The sequence below is a fragment of the Palaemon carinicauda genome, chromosome 1 (genome assembly GCF_036898095.1).
Source record: "Palaemon carinicauda isolate YSFRI2023 chromosome 1, ASM3689809v2, whole genome shotgun sequence".
Lineage (NCBI taxonomy): Eukaryota > Metazoa > Arthropoda > Malacostraca > Decapoda > Palaemonidae > Palaemon > Palaemon carinicauda.
This window is the reverse complement of record NC_090725.1, coordinates 294939636-294957438: the sequence shown is the minus strand read 5'-3', so window position 1 is coordinate 294957438 and position 17803 is coordinate 294939636. Positions and strand designations below refer to the sequence as shown.

The window sequence follows — 17803 nt, the reverse complement described above, 5'->3', positions numbered from 1 at the left end:
CGTGGTCTACTCTTCTTATTAGCGGCTCCGGCAGAGGTACCACCAGTACGTGGAGCCATTGGACCTTCGTGGAAGAAGACTATTCAGTATGGGCACTTCATGGGTGAAGACTATTCAGTATTGGCTCTTCATGGGTGAAAACTATTCAGCATTGGCACTTCACGGGTGATGGCTATTCAGCCTCAACTCTGAGCAAAAAGTTTTTCATGAGGCACTGCAAAGGAAATGTCTGGATGCCTCCAGAGGTCCTCTTCAGATGTCTACCAGGTTAAGTGAGCCATCTTTTGCAATTGGTGTCATAGTGAATAGAGAACAGGTGGAGAGAGGGGTCAGGGCTTTCCCCAGTACCCTCTGCAGCTGAATAATTGCTCGTTATCCATTTCAACAACCAATTCCTGCTTGTGCCAAAGTAATTTCCGTTGTTAAAGGACTCAGGTTTGCATGGCTTGGAAGAATACAGATTACTGTACATTTAGGAGTTTTTATGTTATCCTGTATATTTTCTTTTTCATATGCAGAGTTATGCCTAATGCAATAATGAAAGCAAAAAGTGAAAGACGACGTCCCTTCATAGGTGATCAGGTTGAAGATTGTCGAGATGCTTCTGGTTTATTTTATATACTTCCATATCAAAAAGTAAGTATTTATTATAACAATTTCTTAAATTTTAGTTTTAAATACTTTTACAGAATTATTTTCTTTTTAAAAAGTAAAACCCTTGCATTTTGATATGTTACCTTGTATAAAGTAGATTTCTAAGGCTTGCGTTTTCAGAAAAATGAATGTAAAATATTGGCTTAATGCAAATAATCTCTATTGGAACTTTAATCATTTTACAGGCCTCATCTTAATGTGATTCTCTAATGGGACTGTAGATAGATCTAGCTCAATAGATCCCCTTCACTCAGGTCTTTTTAATGAAATATTTTTTGGCTATATGCAAGCTCACTTCTAATTTTAGAGGCCATTGTTGACTGCAATTTAAATCCAGAGCAATATACCTGGTCTCTATGTATGGGTTGTAGGAAAATTACTCAATGATTTTTGAGACCTGTTTATAGTGAAAAAATTATGAAATTTTAATGACCCCTTCTAAAGCATGAGCTGCCTGAGATAAATTGTTATAAAACTATAAGCCTTGCCCTATCACAAACTCTGGCCTTTACCCTGTGACATCACCCAATTATTATTATTTACCAGCTAAGCTACAACCCTTGTTGGAAAAGTAGGATGCTATAAGCCCAAGGGCCCCTATAGGGCAAAATAGCCCAGTGAGGAAAGGAAATAAATGAACTACAGTGATGCCTCAGGATACGAAAGTAATCCATTCAGGATACGGTTTCGTATCCTGATTTTTTTGTATCCTGAGTCGCGTTTTACATGTAAATAGCCTAATCCATTCCAAGCCTTACGAAAAGACACCTTTTCTTTCATAAACACGCTAAACTGTAGTAATAAACATGCAATGCAGCCATTTCTATCATTCAATAATTAACCCAACCGTTAAAAACAGCGTAATCCATTCCAGAAACCACCATGAGATTATTCAATAATGTAGTTATAGCCTAGTTATCCCCTCCAAGCCCTAAGAAAACGGTCCGTTTTCTTTACTACTGTATAAAAGATACGGTACTGTATGTAAAGCATTTGGATCAGTTAAGGTGTATTGTTACCTGTACGTACACCTAAATTAAGGATTGATACCCTGAAAAAAAGGTTACAGTTAATTAACAAAAAAGTTGAAACTTACCTTTTGATTGAGACGATGTCCGATAGCAAAGTCGCGGCAGAGGAGGATGGCATAAGGCAGAAAACGTAACTAGTGACAGACTACGTACAGTAATTTACACACTTAACACATTAACACTTAAACTTTACGAAATAAAAAAATGGCAGAAATAATTAACACTTAACATTACGTATGGAAAACTATAAAAGGAAAGAAAAAATTACTTTAACACTTAACGGTAACATAAAACTTAAAATTGAATTTTTTTTTTGCTTTTTTATAACTTTACGTTTTTCATATTTTCTAAATTTTTTCTACTTCTTCATCACTTTCTTTTTTCTGTTTCTTTTCTTTACTTTCACCTTCTAATTCTTCATCACTTCCTCTTTTCTGTTTCTTTTCTTCACTTTCACCTTCGTCTTGGCCTACTGTACTAATACTGCTGGCTTCTTTAATAAGAAACTATCCATTGAAGCTTGTTTCTGCCTACTTTTCAACACATTTCTAAAATGCATTAGGCAAAGGTCATTGCAGTGTTGAAGTGCACGGTTGGTATAAACTTTTTCTGGATGTTCCTTTTCGTCGTAGTCTGCCATTTTATGGAAACATGCGAGAATTTCCTTAATGTCTGACGTTTTCAAAGGTGTAGCATCCTCCTCATCACCACTAGACAACTGCTCTTGAACAACACTCATTTGCATCGTCTCCAACTCCTTCAGGTCGTCCGTCATCAACTCCTCGTGGTGCTCCTCGATAAGTTCATCTATATCCTCGGCGCTAACTTTCAGCCCCATGGACGTACCAAGATGTACGATGTCAGCCACCTCAGACTGCTGAATAGGTTCAGGATCGTCAACGATCTCGGCTTCGCCTCCAGGCTTCCCGAACCCCTCGAAGTCTCGTGCAGAGACAACATCAGGCCACAGCTTCCTCCAAGATGAGTTCAGGGTACGCCTCGAAACTTCCTGCCAAGCGAGATCGATGAGTTTGAGGCATATCACGATATTAAAGTGATCTTTCCAGAATTCACGCAGAGTGAGGTTTGTACTTTCTGTGACTTAGAAACATCTCTGGAAGAGATGCTTCGTGTACAATTTTTTGAAATTAGAAATAACTTGCTGGTCCATGGGCTGGAGGAGAGGGGTGGTGTTAGGCGGTAGATACATGACCTTTATGAAGGAATACTCGGCCAGAAGATATTCCTCGAGGCCAGGAGGGTGAGCTGGAGCATTGTCCAACACCAGCAGACGTTTCATAGGGAGGCGCTTTTCTTCCAAATATTTTCGGACAGTCGGACCGAAGCAGACATTCACCCAATCAATGAAAAGTTGCCTCGTTACCCAGGCTTTAGCATTCGCCCTCCACATCATGGGAAGGTTCTCCTTGATGACTTTGTGGGCTTTGGAGGCTCGGGGATTTTCAGAATGGTACACCAGCAGGGGCTTTATCTTGCAGTCCCCACTGGCGTTTGCGCAAAAAGCAAGGGTAAGCCTGTCCTTCATAGGCTTATGTCCGGGTAGCCTCTTCTCCTCCGCCGTGATGAACGTCTGACGAGGCATTTTCTTCCAGAAAAGCCCAGTTTCGTTGCAATTGAAAACTTGCTGCGAACTGTAGCCTTCCTGCAGAGTCAACTCTTCAAACGTTTTAACAAAGGCTTCGGCGGCCTTCGTGTCCGAGCTGGCTGCCTCCCCATGCCGTACCACTGAATGAATACCAGTCCTTTTCTTGAATTTCTTGAACCACCCCCGAGAAGCCTTGAACTCTGGGGGTTCCTGAGGGGATGTTCCTTCTCCTGTCCCTTCTTCGGCCTGAGAACGCACGAGATCACCGAAAATGGCGGAGGCCTTCTGGCAAATTGTAGTCTCAGTGATGGTGTCTCCTGAGATCTCTTTGTCTTTGATTCACACAAGAAGCAGCCTCTCCATCTCGTCATGCACGTGGGTTCTCTTGTTGGAGAAAATAGTGACGCCCTTAGAAGGTGTCGCTGCTTTGATGGCCGCCTTCTGCTTCAGGATGGTGCCTATCGTAGACGGATTCCGGGCATACTCCTTGGCGATCGCACTTAAACGCGTGCCAGACTCGTACTTTTTCACGATTTTGAGTTTCGTCTCCATCGAGAGCATCGTCTTCTTCTTCTTTCCTTCGGCAACATTCTTGGGACCCATGGCTACAGTATTAAGCTCAATATGTAATACACTACGTACGTTATATACAGTACTATGTATAGTAAACACTAATACAGTACAGTGCACAGTAACGAATGTTTAATAACGATAACACGTGGCGTACGAATGTATTTAACACTACGTCAAACAAGCGAAAGCACACAATGTCTGTTAACGATACCGCAGTCGGAACGAAAAGAGCGAGAGAGATATGAACGCCCGTGCGTAAGCAAGGTGGGATAGTTGCCGACCAATAGGAAAGCAGGATCTTATGGCGTCAGCTAGCATCTGAGTAGGGAGATAACCAATGGGTGAGTGGGAGGCTGTGAGTGAGTTTACCCAAGTTCAAAGTCTGTCGGCGCGCGCTTTTTAAAATTACTCTCGGCGACGAGTTGGGATCTCGTAAGCTTTTCGTATCCTGAAATTTTATTCGTATACTGGGGCATAAAAATCTTCGAATCGCTTTTCGTAACCTGAATTTTTCGCAAGCAGAAACTTTCGTATCCAGAGGTATCACTGATTTTAAATATTAAACTTAGCCGGTGAATATATAATAGCTGACGTCTCCGACGGCTCGACAGATTCCCAAAAACTCGCGAGCGATCGCCATGAAGGTTGCGGGTGTGCCCACCAGCGCCGACTATCGGCCAGATACCGCATATACTTGTAAACAGCTCCAGTTCTTCTCTGTCGGTCTTGTCGACAAGTTGGTTCCACTCGCTTTATGACCTCGAGTTTTCTACCGAATTAGTGAAGTACTTGGTTTTGGTTTTATTGCTTTTGCCGTGTTGGATTATTCAATACTATCTTCAAAAGAAATGCTTTTGAAAGGAGAGGAAAAGTGTTTTGCCCTTGCTCTTTTTTTTTTTTTATCTCTGGTTTTTCCATTGAGTAAAGATGGCCGACCCTTTCCTCAGTGTACGGAAGTGTGTTTAAGGCTTTTAGTAATTATTTTATCACGTTATAAATTATTGTTGATATTTATAGATTTTCCTCTATATATTTTATATCTCACCCGCCTTTATTAGGCCTCTTCGATTAGCTTTCCATTTATACTAAACACCAAGATAAATTTTGTTTTGTTTATATGCGGCCGTTACCTATTCCTTGTAGGCGGTCCTAACTTGGAAAACGAAGTTAAACAACGTTGAGCCCATTCAACTTTTATTTTTGTTAAGTTTAAATCAATTGCTCTGTAAGAGTTATGAAATGAATATTTTTTAGAAAATATTTTAAGAAATATATTCTTTGAATAGTCTTCGTGCTGTTTTTTTTCAAAGATGAACTAACGTTTGGTTTATTTATGCTACGCAGTTTGCGCTCTATCGTTACGATAGAGAAAGAGAGAATCACGGTTTCACTTTGCAGAAAGAGTAAATCGATTTTGACGTTTTGTTCATTCTTCTTTCAAACTGAAGTGTTTTAGATACTAATTTAAAGGAACTTGTTAATTTTCAATTTCTTAGTCCTTTCAGTTTTTTTTTTTTTTTTTTTTTTTCCCTTTAGTCAAATAACCTGTTTATTGACGAAGGGTGAGTGGGCAATTCTCTTGTGTGTGACAAGAGAGAGAGAGAGAGAGACGGAGAGAGAGTGAGAAAGAGAGAACGATCCGATCTTTATTCTCGTCCCAAGTCTCTGTACAAGGAGTTTGGGAGCGAGTAACGTTGTTCTCGATTCAGTTTTTTACTCTCGTCCCAAGTCTCTGTACGGGGAGAGAGGATAAAACGTTTTTAGTTTTTATTCTCGTCCCAAGGCACTGTACGGTGAGAGATTGAAAACGTAGTCTTTAGTGAACTAGTGTTTAGTCTCCTCCCCAGTCACTGATCCTTTTTAACTTTATATATTTCCGTTTTATTCGATATATATGTTTACTGATTTTTGCATGTGTGTTTCATTTTGTACTAATGTGCTTACATTATACGACTCATGTCGCAATTATAACCTTTTGATGTAAGGGAGAATTGCGTTCTTCAGGTAGAAATCAGTTTTATTCATGCCTAATGTGAAATTATTGAAAAATACGATATCAGTGAAGTTAAGTGCAAAAAAACATGTTCTGTGTTGCGGAGGGTTCGTTTGTTCGTGCTTGTCGCTCCCCTAGTCCGAGACCTCTTTCAGGCTCCCCTGCACAAGGGAGAAGTAATGTCGTAGGACTTAAGGGGACGAGAGGCTTTAACCAACGTACAGACGTTCCCTCTTTGGTATCGGACGTTTCTCGTCAAGATCGCCCTTACCATAAGACGGGCGAGACTGTGTTCTCCTCGTCATCCGAAGACTTTTCGCAAAAGAAACCTTGGCGCAAGGTTTCTAGACCCTTGAAGCGAAAGTCAGTCCCTTCAGGACAGGTCCAGCGTCCTGGCTGTGGCCATTGGGACAGCTCTGACCCTTTGCAGTCGTCGGAAGACTGTTTCGCCTATTAAACGCAAGCGTAACACGGGGTCCGAGGGTCGCGGTAAAGGCAATGTTTTGCCAACACAGACGTTACCGTCGTCTCGGCCTGTTCCGACTCCCGTTGATCCTAAATGGGTTGTCCTGCAGGACATGCAGACTAAGCTTGCCTCCCTTATGGAGAAGTATGACGTTGAGCAGGTTCACGATGAACCTTCGATTTCGAGTCGCCGTTACGCTTAACGAGACTCTGGCCGTCAGCCGCCCAAACGAGCATTTACTCGTCCGTTTGACGTTAGTGCTGACGTTTCTTGTACTTTGAAACGTAATGTCAGTAGTTTTTCACGTCGGTCACGTGACATGGATCCTCCCTCGCTGCAGTCTCGTGTTGACTTTCAGCTGCTGCCGCAGTCTCGTGTTGACGTTCAGCCGCTGCCGCAGTCTCGTGTTGACGTTCAGCCGCTGCCGCAGTCTCGTGTTGACGTTCAGCCGCTGCCGCCGCAGCCCCGACCAGACGTTCGCCGACCGGCTCAGTTGCCTCGACTTGACGTTGAGCGTCAATCACCGCAGTCGAAGGTTGTTTTGCCTGCTCAGTCTATGCAGTCAAGGAAGTTCCGACGTGACGTCGAGCGTCAATCAACTTCAGTTGTTGTTGTTGGTCAGTCACAAGGATTTCAGTCCTTTCAGCAGCGGCGTGACGTCGCTTCCTCTACTGCTACTGTTGCTCCTTTGCTTATTGACATTGCCTGTCAAGCGTTGCCGCCGCGGCAGGTCTCTCCTTTTCATGAGACTCGGCAATTGTCGGACGAGGTTCCTTCAGATGAGGAAGTTGCTGATCCTCCTCCTACTGATATTCCTTTGGGGACTTTGTCAGACGGAGAGGAGCCTAAAGCTGCTCAGCCCTCAATGGACTTTAAAAAAATCATGCTGATTTTTAAGGATCTTTGTCCAGACCATTTTGTAACTGCTGCTCCTCGTTCGCCTTCGTCAGAGTTTACGCTAGGCCTAGCTACTTCGAAGCCGTTGTTTTCAAAGCTAGTGCTCTCTCGCTCTTCTAAGAGTGCTTTACGTTTGCTAGGCGACTGGTTGATCACCAGGAGGAGTTTGGGGGAGACAGCCTTTGCTTTCCCTCCTTTTAAACTGGCTTATAGAGCGAGCGTCTGGTATGACACGGGAGAAGTTCTCGGCTTGGGAGTTCCTGCCTCTGCCCAGGGAGACTTCTCAAGCCTCATAGACTCTCCCCGTCGCCTGGCCATGAGACGCTCCAAGATTTTATGGTCGGCTTCAGAGCTAGACCATCTCCTGTTAGGAGTTTTTCGAGCGTTTGAAGTTTTTATTTGTTGGATTGGTCCCTGGGAGCCTTAAGTAAGAAGGTCTCTCCAGCTGTCAATGTATTGCTGTACAATTATGTCATGCATGAACAAGGCTATCAGGGATGGCTCCAATGATCTGACCACGTTCTCTGCAGGAACAAGGCTATCAGGGATGGCTCCAATGATCTGGCAGCCACGTTCACTGCAGGAGTACTTAAGATGTAAGTGCGCTCAATGTGTTCATTGTCAAGACAAACTTCACGATGAAGACTACCAAATCTGTCTTGGCAGCAGTAAGGGAAGGCGGCTGGATGGTCTCTCTCGACCTTCAGGATGCATACTTCCACATCCCGATTCATCCAAACTTTCAACAACATCTGAGGTTTGTGGACGGGAAAGTAATGTACCAATGTCGAGCACTGTACTTCGGCCTCATTCCTGCTCCTCTTGTTTTTACAAGGCCCTTGCAAAATGTAGCAAGCTTTCTACATTTTTTGAGGATTCAGAGCCTCCCTTTATTTTGACGACTGGCTAATCAGGGCGTCGTCATTATATCGCTGTCTGGAGAGCCTCTAATGGACATTAGACCTAACCAAGGAGCTAGGTCTCATAGTGAACGTAGAGAAGTCGTAACTTACAGTACCCCATCCCAGACTATTCTTTATTTGGGAATGGAGATACAGTGTCTGATTTTTCGGGCCTTTTCGTCTCCCACAAGAATGGAACAAGCTCTGTTAAAAGTCCTTCACCTGCAAGAGAAAAACAGTTGCTCTGTATGAGTTTGAACTAGCCTCGTGGGAACTCTTTCATCGCTGGAGTAGTTTATCTCTCTGGGGAGACTCAACCTATGCCCTCTCCAATTTCACCTAAACCATTGGAACAAGGAGAAGGGCTTAGAGAGTATCTCTTTCCCAATCTCCAACTCAGTCTAGACATGTCTGACTTGGTGGGACAGCAACATCAGACTTCGAGAAGGTCTTTCTCTTGCGATCAAGAACCCAAACCATGTGTTGTATTCAGATGCATCGGATTTGGGTTAGGGAGCTCCACTGGACAGTCTGGAATGCTCGGGTCTTTGATCCACGGATCAGAAGGAACTCCATTTAAGGCAAGTAACATCTCTCCTTTGGCGAGATTTGTGCAAGGAAAAATGAATGTCTTGGCGGACGGCCTCAGCAGAAGAGGACAAGTCATCTCCATGGAGTGGACGTTGCATAAGACTGTGTGCGAGAAGCTATGGATGACATGGGGTCAACCCACCATAGATCTTTTTGCGACTTCTCTGCCAAAGAGGTTCTCGACTTACTGCTTTCCAGTTCCAGATCCAGAGGCAGCCCACATAGACGCTTTCCTGCTGGACTGGTCTCACCTGGACGTTTATGCCTTTCCACCTTTCAAGATCCTAAACAAGGTGCTGCAGAAGTTCACCTCTCACGAAGGGACCAGGTTGACATTGGTTGCTCCACTCTGGCCCTCGAGAGAGTGGTTCACAGAGGTACTTCAATGACTGGTAGATGTTCCAAGGAGTCTGCCTTTAAGGATGGATCTCTTACGGCAGCCCCTCGTAAGGAGTCTTCATCAAAGCCTCCCTGCGCTTCGTCTGACTGCCTTCAGACTATCGAAAGACTCGCAAGAGCTCGAGGATTTTCGAAGGAGGCAGCCAGAGCGATTGCGAGGGCTAGGAGAGCATCTACCATCAAGGTCTACCAGTCGAAGTGGGAGGTCTTTAGAGACTGGTGCAAGTCATCATCCATTTCCTCTTCCAGTACCTCTGTAGCCCAAATTGCAGACTTTCTCCTGCATCTGAGATATGTTCGCTCCCTCTCTGCTCCCACTATTAAGGGCTACAGGAGCATGTTGGCTTCTGTGTTCAGACATAGAGGCTTAGATCTGTCCATAATAAAGATCTCCAAGATCTCCTTAAGTCCTTCGAGACCTCTAAGGAGCGTCGTATGGCAACTCCTGGGTGGAACTTAGACGTGGTCCTAAGGTTCCTAATGTCCGACAGGTTTGAGCCATTACATTCAGCCTCCCTGAAGGATCTCACCCTCAAGACGCTTTTCTTGGTGTGCTTGGCTTCGGCTAAAAGGGTCAGTGAGATCCATGCCTTTAGTAAAAACATCGGCTTTTCTACAGATAAAGCCACATGTTCGCTTCAGCTTGTTTTCTTGGCCAAAAATGAACTGCCTTCTCGTCCTTGGCCTAAATCTTTTGATATACCTTGCCTATCAGAGATCGTAGGCAACGAGCTTGAAAGAGTACTGTGCCCAGTTAGAGCTCTTAAGTTTTATTTAGCTCGTACCAGATCTTTACGAGGTGGATCTGAGGCCTTATGGTGCTCCGTTAAGAAGCCCTCATTGCCTATGTCTAAAAATGCTTTATCGTATTTTATTAGATTTTTAATCCAAGAGGCTCATTCTCACTTAAGTGAAAAAGATCGTTGTTTACTTAAGGTCAAGACGCACGAAGTAAGAGCGATAGCAACTTCCGTGGCCTTTAAGCAAAACAGATCTTTGCAAAGTATTATGGACGCGACCTTTTGGAGGAGCAAGTTGGTGTTCGCTTCATTTTACTTAAAAGACGTCCAGACTCTTTATGAGGACTGCTACACACTGGGTCCATTCGTTGCAGCGAGTGCAGTAGTGGGTGAGGGTTCTACCACTACATTCCCTTAATCCCAATATCCTTTTAATCTTCTCTTGAAATGTTTTTAATCTTGTTTTGGGTTGTACGGAAGGCTGAGAAGCCTTTCGCATCCTTTTTGATTTGGCGGGTGGTCAAATGTCGTTTCTTGAGAGCGCCCAGATTAAGGGTTTTGATGAGGTCCTGTTGTATGGGTGGTCGCCCTGGATATAACAGCTCCTGGGAGTCTTTCAGCATCCTGAGAGGATGGCTGGGCTTCATGAGGAAAGCGGACTAATAAGGCAGAGTAATCGTCAGAGTCAGCTTCCTTACCAGGTACCTATATTTATTTGGGTTTTGTTATGATATAACTGTCAAAAACTCTAAGCATATACGCCTTTATTGTATTAATACTGGTCTCTACCCACCACCATGGGTGTGAATCAGCTATTATATATTCACCGGCTAAGTTTAATATTTAAAGATGATATTTTGATTATAAAATAAATTTTTTAATATACTTACCCGGTGAATATATAAATTAAAGGCCCTCCCTTCCTCCCCGATAGAGACCTAGGGGACTGAGAAGAACTGGAGCTGTTTACAAGTATATGCGGTATCTGGCCGATAGTCGGCGCTGGTGGGCACACCCGCAACCTTCATGGCGATCGCTCGCGAGTTTTTGGGAATCTGTCGAGCCGTCGGAGACGTCAGCTATTATATATTCACCGGGTAAGTATATTCAAAAATTTATTTTATAATCAAAATATCATATTTGAAAACTAATAAAGAATTAAGATAAAAAATTTCAAGGACAGTAACAATATTAAAACATCTTTTATATATAAATTATAAAAAGAGACCTATGTTAACCTGTTCAACATAAAAACATTTGCTGCAAGTTTGAAATTTTTAAGTTTTTGAAGATTTACTGATTCAACTACCCGTTTAGGAAGATAATTCCGCAACTTGGGCATAGCTGGAATTAAACTTCTAGAATACTGTGTAGTATTGAACGTCATGATGAAGGCCTGACTATTAGAATAAACTGCATGCCTAGTATTACGAACAGGATAGTACTATCCAGGAAGATCTGAATGTAAAGGATGGTCAGAATTATGAAATATCTTATGCAACATGCATAGTGAACTAATTGTACAACGGTGCCAGAGATTAGTATCTAGATCAAGAATAAGAAATTTAACGGACTGTAAGTTCCTGTCCAACAAATTAAGATGAATATTAGCAGCTGAAGACCAGACAGGAGAACAATACTCAAAACAAGGTACAGTAGAATGAAAGAATTAAAACACTTTTTCAGAATAGAATGATCACCAAAAATTTTTAAAGATTTCTCAATAAAACAATTTTTTTGGCAATTGAAGAAGACACAGACCTAATGTGTTTCTCAAAAGTAAATTTGTTGTCGAAAATCACACCTAAAATTTAATGTCATAAAGAGTTAAACAAACATTATCAATGCTCCTCTCCTCACAACTCTCATGTTGATCATCAAGTGAGCACAGAACCACAATTGGTTCCAACCTATATCACATGTTCCCTCCCTGTTCCTTGTTGATTTTTCAGCTTGTTACTTCTAGTTTATTAGAAAATGCCATTCAAATAATTTCTATCGCTATCGTTGGTATCCTCCTCACTCCACCTGTTTTACGTATTTGGGAAATCATAGTTGGGTAAATGGGAAAAGTGCTTCTGTAAATTATAATCATAAACTTACCCCTCTTGATGCCAAGGAATTGTATAAATTTCTCACCCTTGAGCATCAAGACCTTTTTGGGTAATGAGAAATACAGTAGTAACAAAATTCTTTTTTTGTTCCTTCACATAATACAAGCCATCAATCTTTAAATTGATAGGAGTATAATATTGGTGAAGCTGAAACAGTTGTTAGATTTTTTACAAGGTTAACATGGTTGATTGCCAGGTGACAGGTTAGCCACACCCACTCTACAGGCAGAGCAATCCTCACATTGACTTCGGCCGCAGCTTAGTACAGACACAATGTTATGCTCGCTGACTTGGTTGTTAGAAATATTGATTGCTTTCCCTATGTTTTTAATGTGTGTGTGTGTGATTGGTGTCCGATGTCCTCTCCTATGCAAGACTTGCACCTTTGCCCTGATAAAGAAAGCCGCAGGTATGGTCCCCACAGGAATAAGCCAGAGGTGGATCCCAAGTGCTTTGTGGTTTTAGCAGGGACCATGACTGTTTGCTGTCATCCCTGTGTGAGGAGTGTAGAGAGTGGCCTTGTATGCAGTGGGCGATATTTGTAAAGAAGAAGAATAAGAAGTCTTTAGAGAGATTCATATTAATTATTATTATTAGTAGTAGTATTAATATTATTATTACTAATGATAATGATAATAATAATACTGTAGTACCTCCTTCAGGAATGAAGCTAGAAGTTTTCCCTACTGTTTTTCCAGTAGTTCTAAGAAGACAGTTGTATGGTCCTCCCCTAGTGGTAGCAATACACCCCTCCCTCTATCTTAACCATTTTCCCTCCTTGTAATTACTATTGACGACCGTGACGAGAATTTGGATTTGTCTAGGTTGTGGCCTTCACTTGCGATTTATGGTGGAGAAACTTCTGGAGGTAAGTACTTACATCCGGCAGAGCCCAGAAGTCTTCAGCTGTTGCTCCTCTGCTGGATTCCCTGTGGAGAAGATGTCTGAAGAGGCTTGTGGTGATGACATTGTTTCCTCTGACCTATCTCCTGCGAGGGCGTTGTCTCAATTGTTGAAATCCTTGATTGCTGGGAAGAAGAAGGTTGTGAAGCACCACGAACCCCTTTGCCTGTCTTTTCCCCGAGTCTTTGTCTGCTTCTTCTGAGAATGGATGGGTAAACCATCTCCTTTTTAATAATAAACTTCAGAGGTGCTGCCATGCGCATGATCACCGATTGCCACCCCGAAGAACAAAAAAAAAGAAAATGAGGTTACAAAAACACAGGACGACTGGTAGTTCGGATTCACAAGATCAAGTAATTCCCCTGGTAAGTTTTGTTGGGTGGAGTAATGCTACACCGATCCCTAAATTCCAGAAAGGAAGCATGGTGTCAGGTTCTAGCATTCACTCAAAGGTTCCTAAGCATCAGAATTGTAAGAGACCAATTCAAAGTGTAACTAGTCAGGACTTTGATCCCTCTCCTCTCACGGGCTGCTACTTTGGTGGCTGGCCACCCAATGACAAAAGCTGCAAGGCAGAAGGAAGTGTCAGGTGATGCTTCCAATCATTTGGAATCCCCTGTCCACCGGGAGAAGCAGCACCCCCCTTGCTTGTTCTCCTTGTGAGAAATGATCGCCTCATGCATGATCACCACGCGACTGAGCCACTCGGTCTGGGTCTCCACGAGCACAATCGTCTCGGCTTTTTTCTCCAGAAGCATGTAGATTCCGAGCTTCTCCCTCTACGGAAAAGAAGTCTTGCACTTCTACCTTTCATTCACCATGAGATAGGAAGTCGCAGACAACTCAGTCACTCACCTTACAAGACAGGAAGGCTCATGTTTCCAAGTCTCTTTCGCAGCTGTAATGGCAGAAAAAATTATCACAAAACAAGTCCCATAAGTGGTGGCCATCCCGAATGCACTTATAATCACGCCAATCATGTGATAAGCATGTTCAAGCTCTGTGCCCATGAATACATTCTAGAAGATCTCCTCAGTATTGTTCCTCGTGTTCCATGTAATGTAGAGAGTTTACTGCATGATCTCCATTATAAAAGACCAGTAGTGGCTGGTCTGCCTACTAGCGCTCGTCTCTTCTAGGAAGTCTTAGCTCTGTGTTAACCAGAGACCTTTGAGGAAGATATCCAGCCCTCGAACCTCTTGGATTAAGAAATCAAAAGCAATGGAAAAGATGCCTTGTTCCTCCAAACGGAGGCTTTAGATGACCCAGGAAATCTAAGAAAAGACATTTCACTCCATGTGGTTCCTCCTCAGGTTCATATTAGAGATGTTTCTGTCTCGATCTGAGTGTAAGGGATGAGTTACGCTTCGGCTGCTCAATCTGGAGACTATAAACTCAGTATGGTCTTAGGCCCCGATCGGTCCTATGCCAAGCTGGTCGAGATCCCTTCCTCCTGCATTGAACCCTCCACAGGGAAGAGGATCTTTCAGGATCCATCAGATTCCACTTTAGATCAGGGTCTGCTACCAGCCAAGATAGACAACCCTGAGGCGGAGTTGACCTTCCTTTAGGTCTTGGCACTGATTCGGAAGCTTGATGAGCATCATCTGACCCGGAGGTCTTACATCGATTGATCTATGCTGTGTCTCTCCACAAGGTTATTGTCGGAACCTCGAACAACCTTGGTCCAGATTAGCAAGGGCAATTCTGAACATGGTAGACCTCCAGATCGAAAACAAGAATTCTCTATTCCAAGTTTTAAGAAACCAATAATTTTCAAACGGGATACCATTCCTAGGGCAAAAGTAATAGTATTGTATATTAGGCCTGAGTACCCTTGATTTCCATAAGTCCTGCTATGAGTAGGTATGTCTGAGATTCAGGTAATAAAAGTTTGTGGCAGTTATAACAACTTTTGTGTCTGATCTATTGGCATCCAGACTTGGATTCTATCTTTAATTGCCTTTTTACCATTATGACTAAGGTACATAAAGATGATAGAAAGGCCTCTTTTGTGCTTGTTGGTGATTTCATTGCTCACTCTAGTGAGTGATGAAATTCTGTTTCTCCCAAGCTTTGGCCTTGTCTGTTTCAGGCTGCGAGTTGGTCATAAGTGAAGCTACTCGCTTGTCTGGTAACTGCTTGGACCTATTATACGCTGACTCCCTTGGTGTTATAACAATTAAGGTTGTTTCTTCAGTTAGGTCATACTATCATACCTTAATTTCGTTAGTAATTAAGACTGAGCAGTCTGTCCCTGATGTCTCCTACTTGTGTAAGATAGGTACAGTATAAAATCTCTAGCAGACTGAAATGGCATTTTGAGTGATCAGGAATGAGAATCTTGTTAACATAATTGATAATCATGGCCCTTCTCAGTTGCTATAATACCAAGTGAAAGACAAATCCTGGGTCAGTGATGATTGGAAATGTGTTCGTATGGAGAAGCAGAAGGTCCATCACCTTTGGAAGGGTAACAGATCAGAGTTGACTTGGAATAACTATAGCTGTTGCTCAGAGTGTTTATGCTTCAGCTAAAAAGAAATGCAATTTAACCATAAAAGAAACCCTTTCTGGTGGGCTACTCTTTGGTGTAGGCGTAACAATTCCTCCTTTACATAAACTAGATGGCTCTCTCTCTTACTGTCCAAAAGAAAAGGCAACCCTTTTGGCAGATGTGTTTAACAGTAAGCAGAGTAAGGAGAAACTTGATCTTCTTCATTCCTGGTTTCCTGAGGCTAAAAGAAAAAGTTTTGACGAAAATACATTGTGGTACAAGTACGCAGTGGAGTTAGGATAAGAGTAAGACTGCTTGTTTTTTTGTATGGGAACAATGTTATGCAAAAACTACAGAACCAATTTCTGTGAAACTTGGTGGACATGCTGGGTATAACCCAAGGACAAATCAGTTAGAATCTGAAGAAAATACAATGAAGTATAAGTATACAGTGAAGTTAAGAGAAAAATAAGACTGCTTGTTTATTTATTTTGAATGTGAGCAACTTCACAAAATTAATGTACCAATTTTGACCTAAAATGGTTGTCATGTTGGGTATGACCCAAGGATGAATCTTTAACATTTTGGATAAAGAACATCAAAGCACAAGTACGCAGCAATACTTTGAAAATAATCACAATGTTAATTTTTTTGTGAACAGCATTACACAAAAACTACTGAACTAATTTCAATGAAATTTGGTGGACACGGGTATGATCCAAGGACAAATCAATTAGATTTTGAAGAAAATATATCAAAGTACAAGTACGCAGTGGCGATAAAAGCAGAATAAGACTACCTGGTGTATCCAAGGTATGCTCTCTACTGAGGGCCTCTCTATTTTGAATAGGTTCTTGTATCTCTGAAACATAAAATTAGTTGGTCTTTTATGCATTACAGTACTGTATAAGAATATAAGAAGCTACTTATTAGATAACTTTGTGGTGCAAGATGCGTGTTTAAAATTGCTATTGTTGAATTTTTGTTTCCTCTGTATTGAGATTTTTTAGGTACAGTTTTTCAAAAACAGTAGTTTACTGGTTATAGTGCTTATGCAAGAATATTTGTTAATGTTTGGTTTTACTTGTTACAGGGATATTTAGTCAACTGGGATATACAAAAAACTGTCTGGGATTACATGTTTGGAAAAGACGTGTTCAACGTTAACCACTCGAACACAACGATGATTATTACAGAACCCTACTTTAATTTCACAAGCATTCAAGAAGGACTTAGTGAAATCTTCTTTGAGGAATATGACGTTGATGCATTATTGAGAATTAATGGTAAGTATAGCCCAGTAGCATTTTTGGGTAAAGAAATGTGATTCCCAAGGATTTAATTATTCTGCTAGAACAGGTAATCCAATATAACATGATATACCAAAGAAATATCATCTCCCCTTACCCTTGAGCTATTGTATCAACAGGAAAGTATGGACTCAAGTGTGTATAATGGAGAGCCATGTGTTCCGGCCTTTCTAGAAACCCGTCATCGAACATCTAATGCTATCATCTGCTAGATTCATGTTTCCCAACCTTTTTTAAATGATTACCCCAAAATTTTATCTCCAACTAATCAATTACCCCATTGAACATATACCCGGTAACATCGGATGTTTTTTTGCAGCCACCTGATGAACTGTATGGATCATGTAGCCCGCTATTGGCTGCTTATAGTTAAGGATCCAAAACAAATGCAAACTTTTCCATTTTAATGGATATCAAAATGAACCATCATCAGTGCAGAATATTCAATGTAACAATATTAATAGATATTATTTAATAATCACTTTATATTTGCTCTGGTTTTTCAGTGTGAGGGTTGAGCTTGTTTTGCCTGTGCAATTTTCACTATTCTGGGCTTGGTTACAGAAAGGGCTGCACGGGCATCAGATGACACGTTGAGTCTGTTACGTTTCTTGGTCTTCATTCCAAGGACAGTAGAACATCGTGATTACCCCAAAAATACGGGTCCATTACCCCACTTACCCCAGGGTTGGGAAACACTGTGCTAGAAGATAACACATCTCCACTGAGTTGCATTACTACTCCATGGCAGGAAAGCAACTCCTAAGTATTTGCTTACCAGTGATATCCATCTTTTTTCCTGTTATATTACAGTTCTATATATATTTGTCTGCTAGAAAATGCCTTATTACCCAACTAGACACTAATTGGGAAGATAGCAATGCCACTTAGGTTTTTGTTTACCACCAGAAGCCATTTTTGTTTCTCTGTGAAATACAAACTATTGTCTTTCAAGTAGCGAATATATTTTCAGCACTAGCTGGACTGCTGTTGAATTGTTTAACAAATCAGTTAAGCGACAGGTGGGAGCAAGGGCAAGAAGCCCTTTCCTCCACCTGTCAAAAATGTTTAAGGTTTAAAGGTCGCTTATAAATGGCAGAGGCAAGGTACTGACATTGCCCTATACT

At 41.9% G+C, this 17803-nt stretch overlaps 1 protein-coding gene across 2 annotated transcripts in view; it reads left to right on the top strand.

Annotated features, from left to right (window-relative positions):
- The window catches only part of LOC137657873 (actin-related protein 6-like), a 103409-nt gene that overhangs the window by 22674 nt on the left and 62932 nt on the right, over positions 1–17803 (top strand). For both annotated transcript variants that reach the window (XM_068392479.1, XM_068392487.1), the window contains exons 3-4: positions 519–636; positions 16460–16652. In XM_068392479.1, the coding sequence (XP_068248580.1) occupies positions 519–636; positions 16460–16652 (311 nt within the window). The remainder of the gene's footprint in view (positions 1–518; positions 637–16459; positions 16653–17803) is intronic.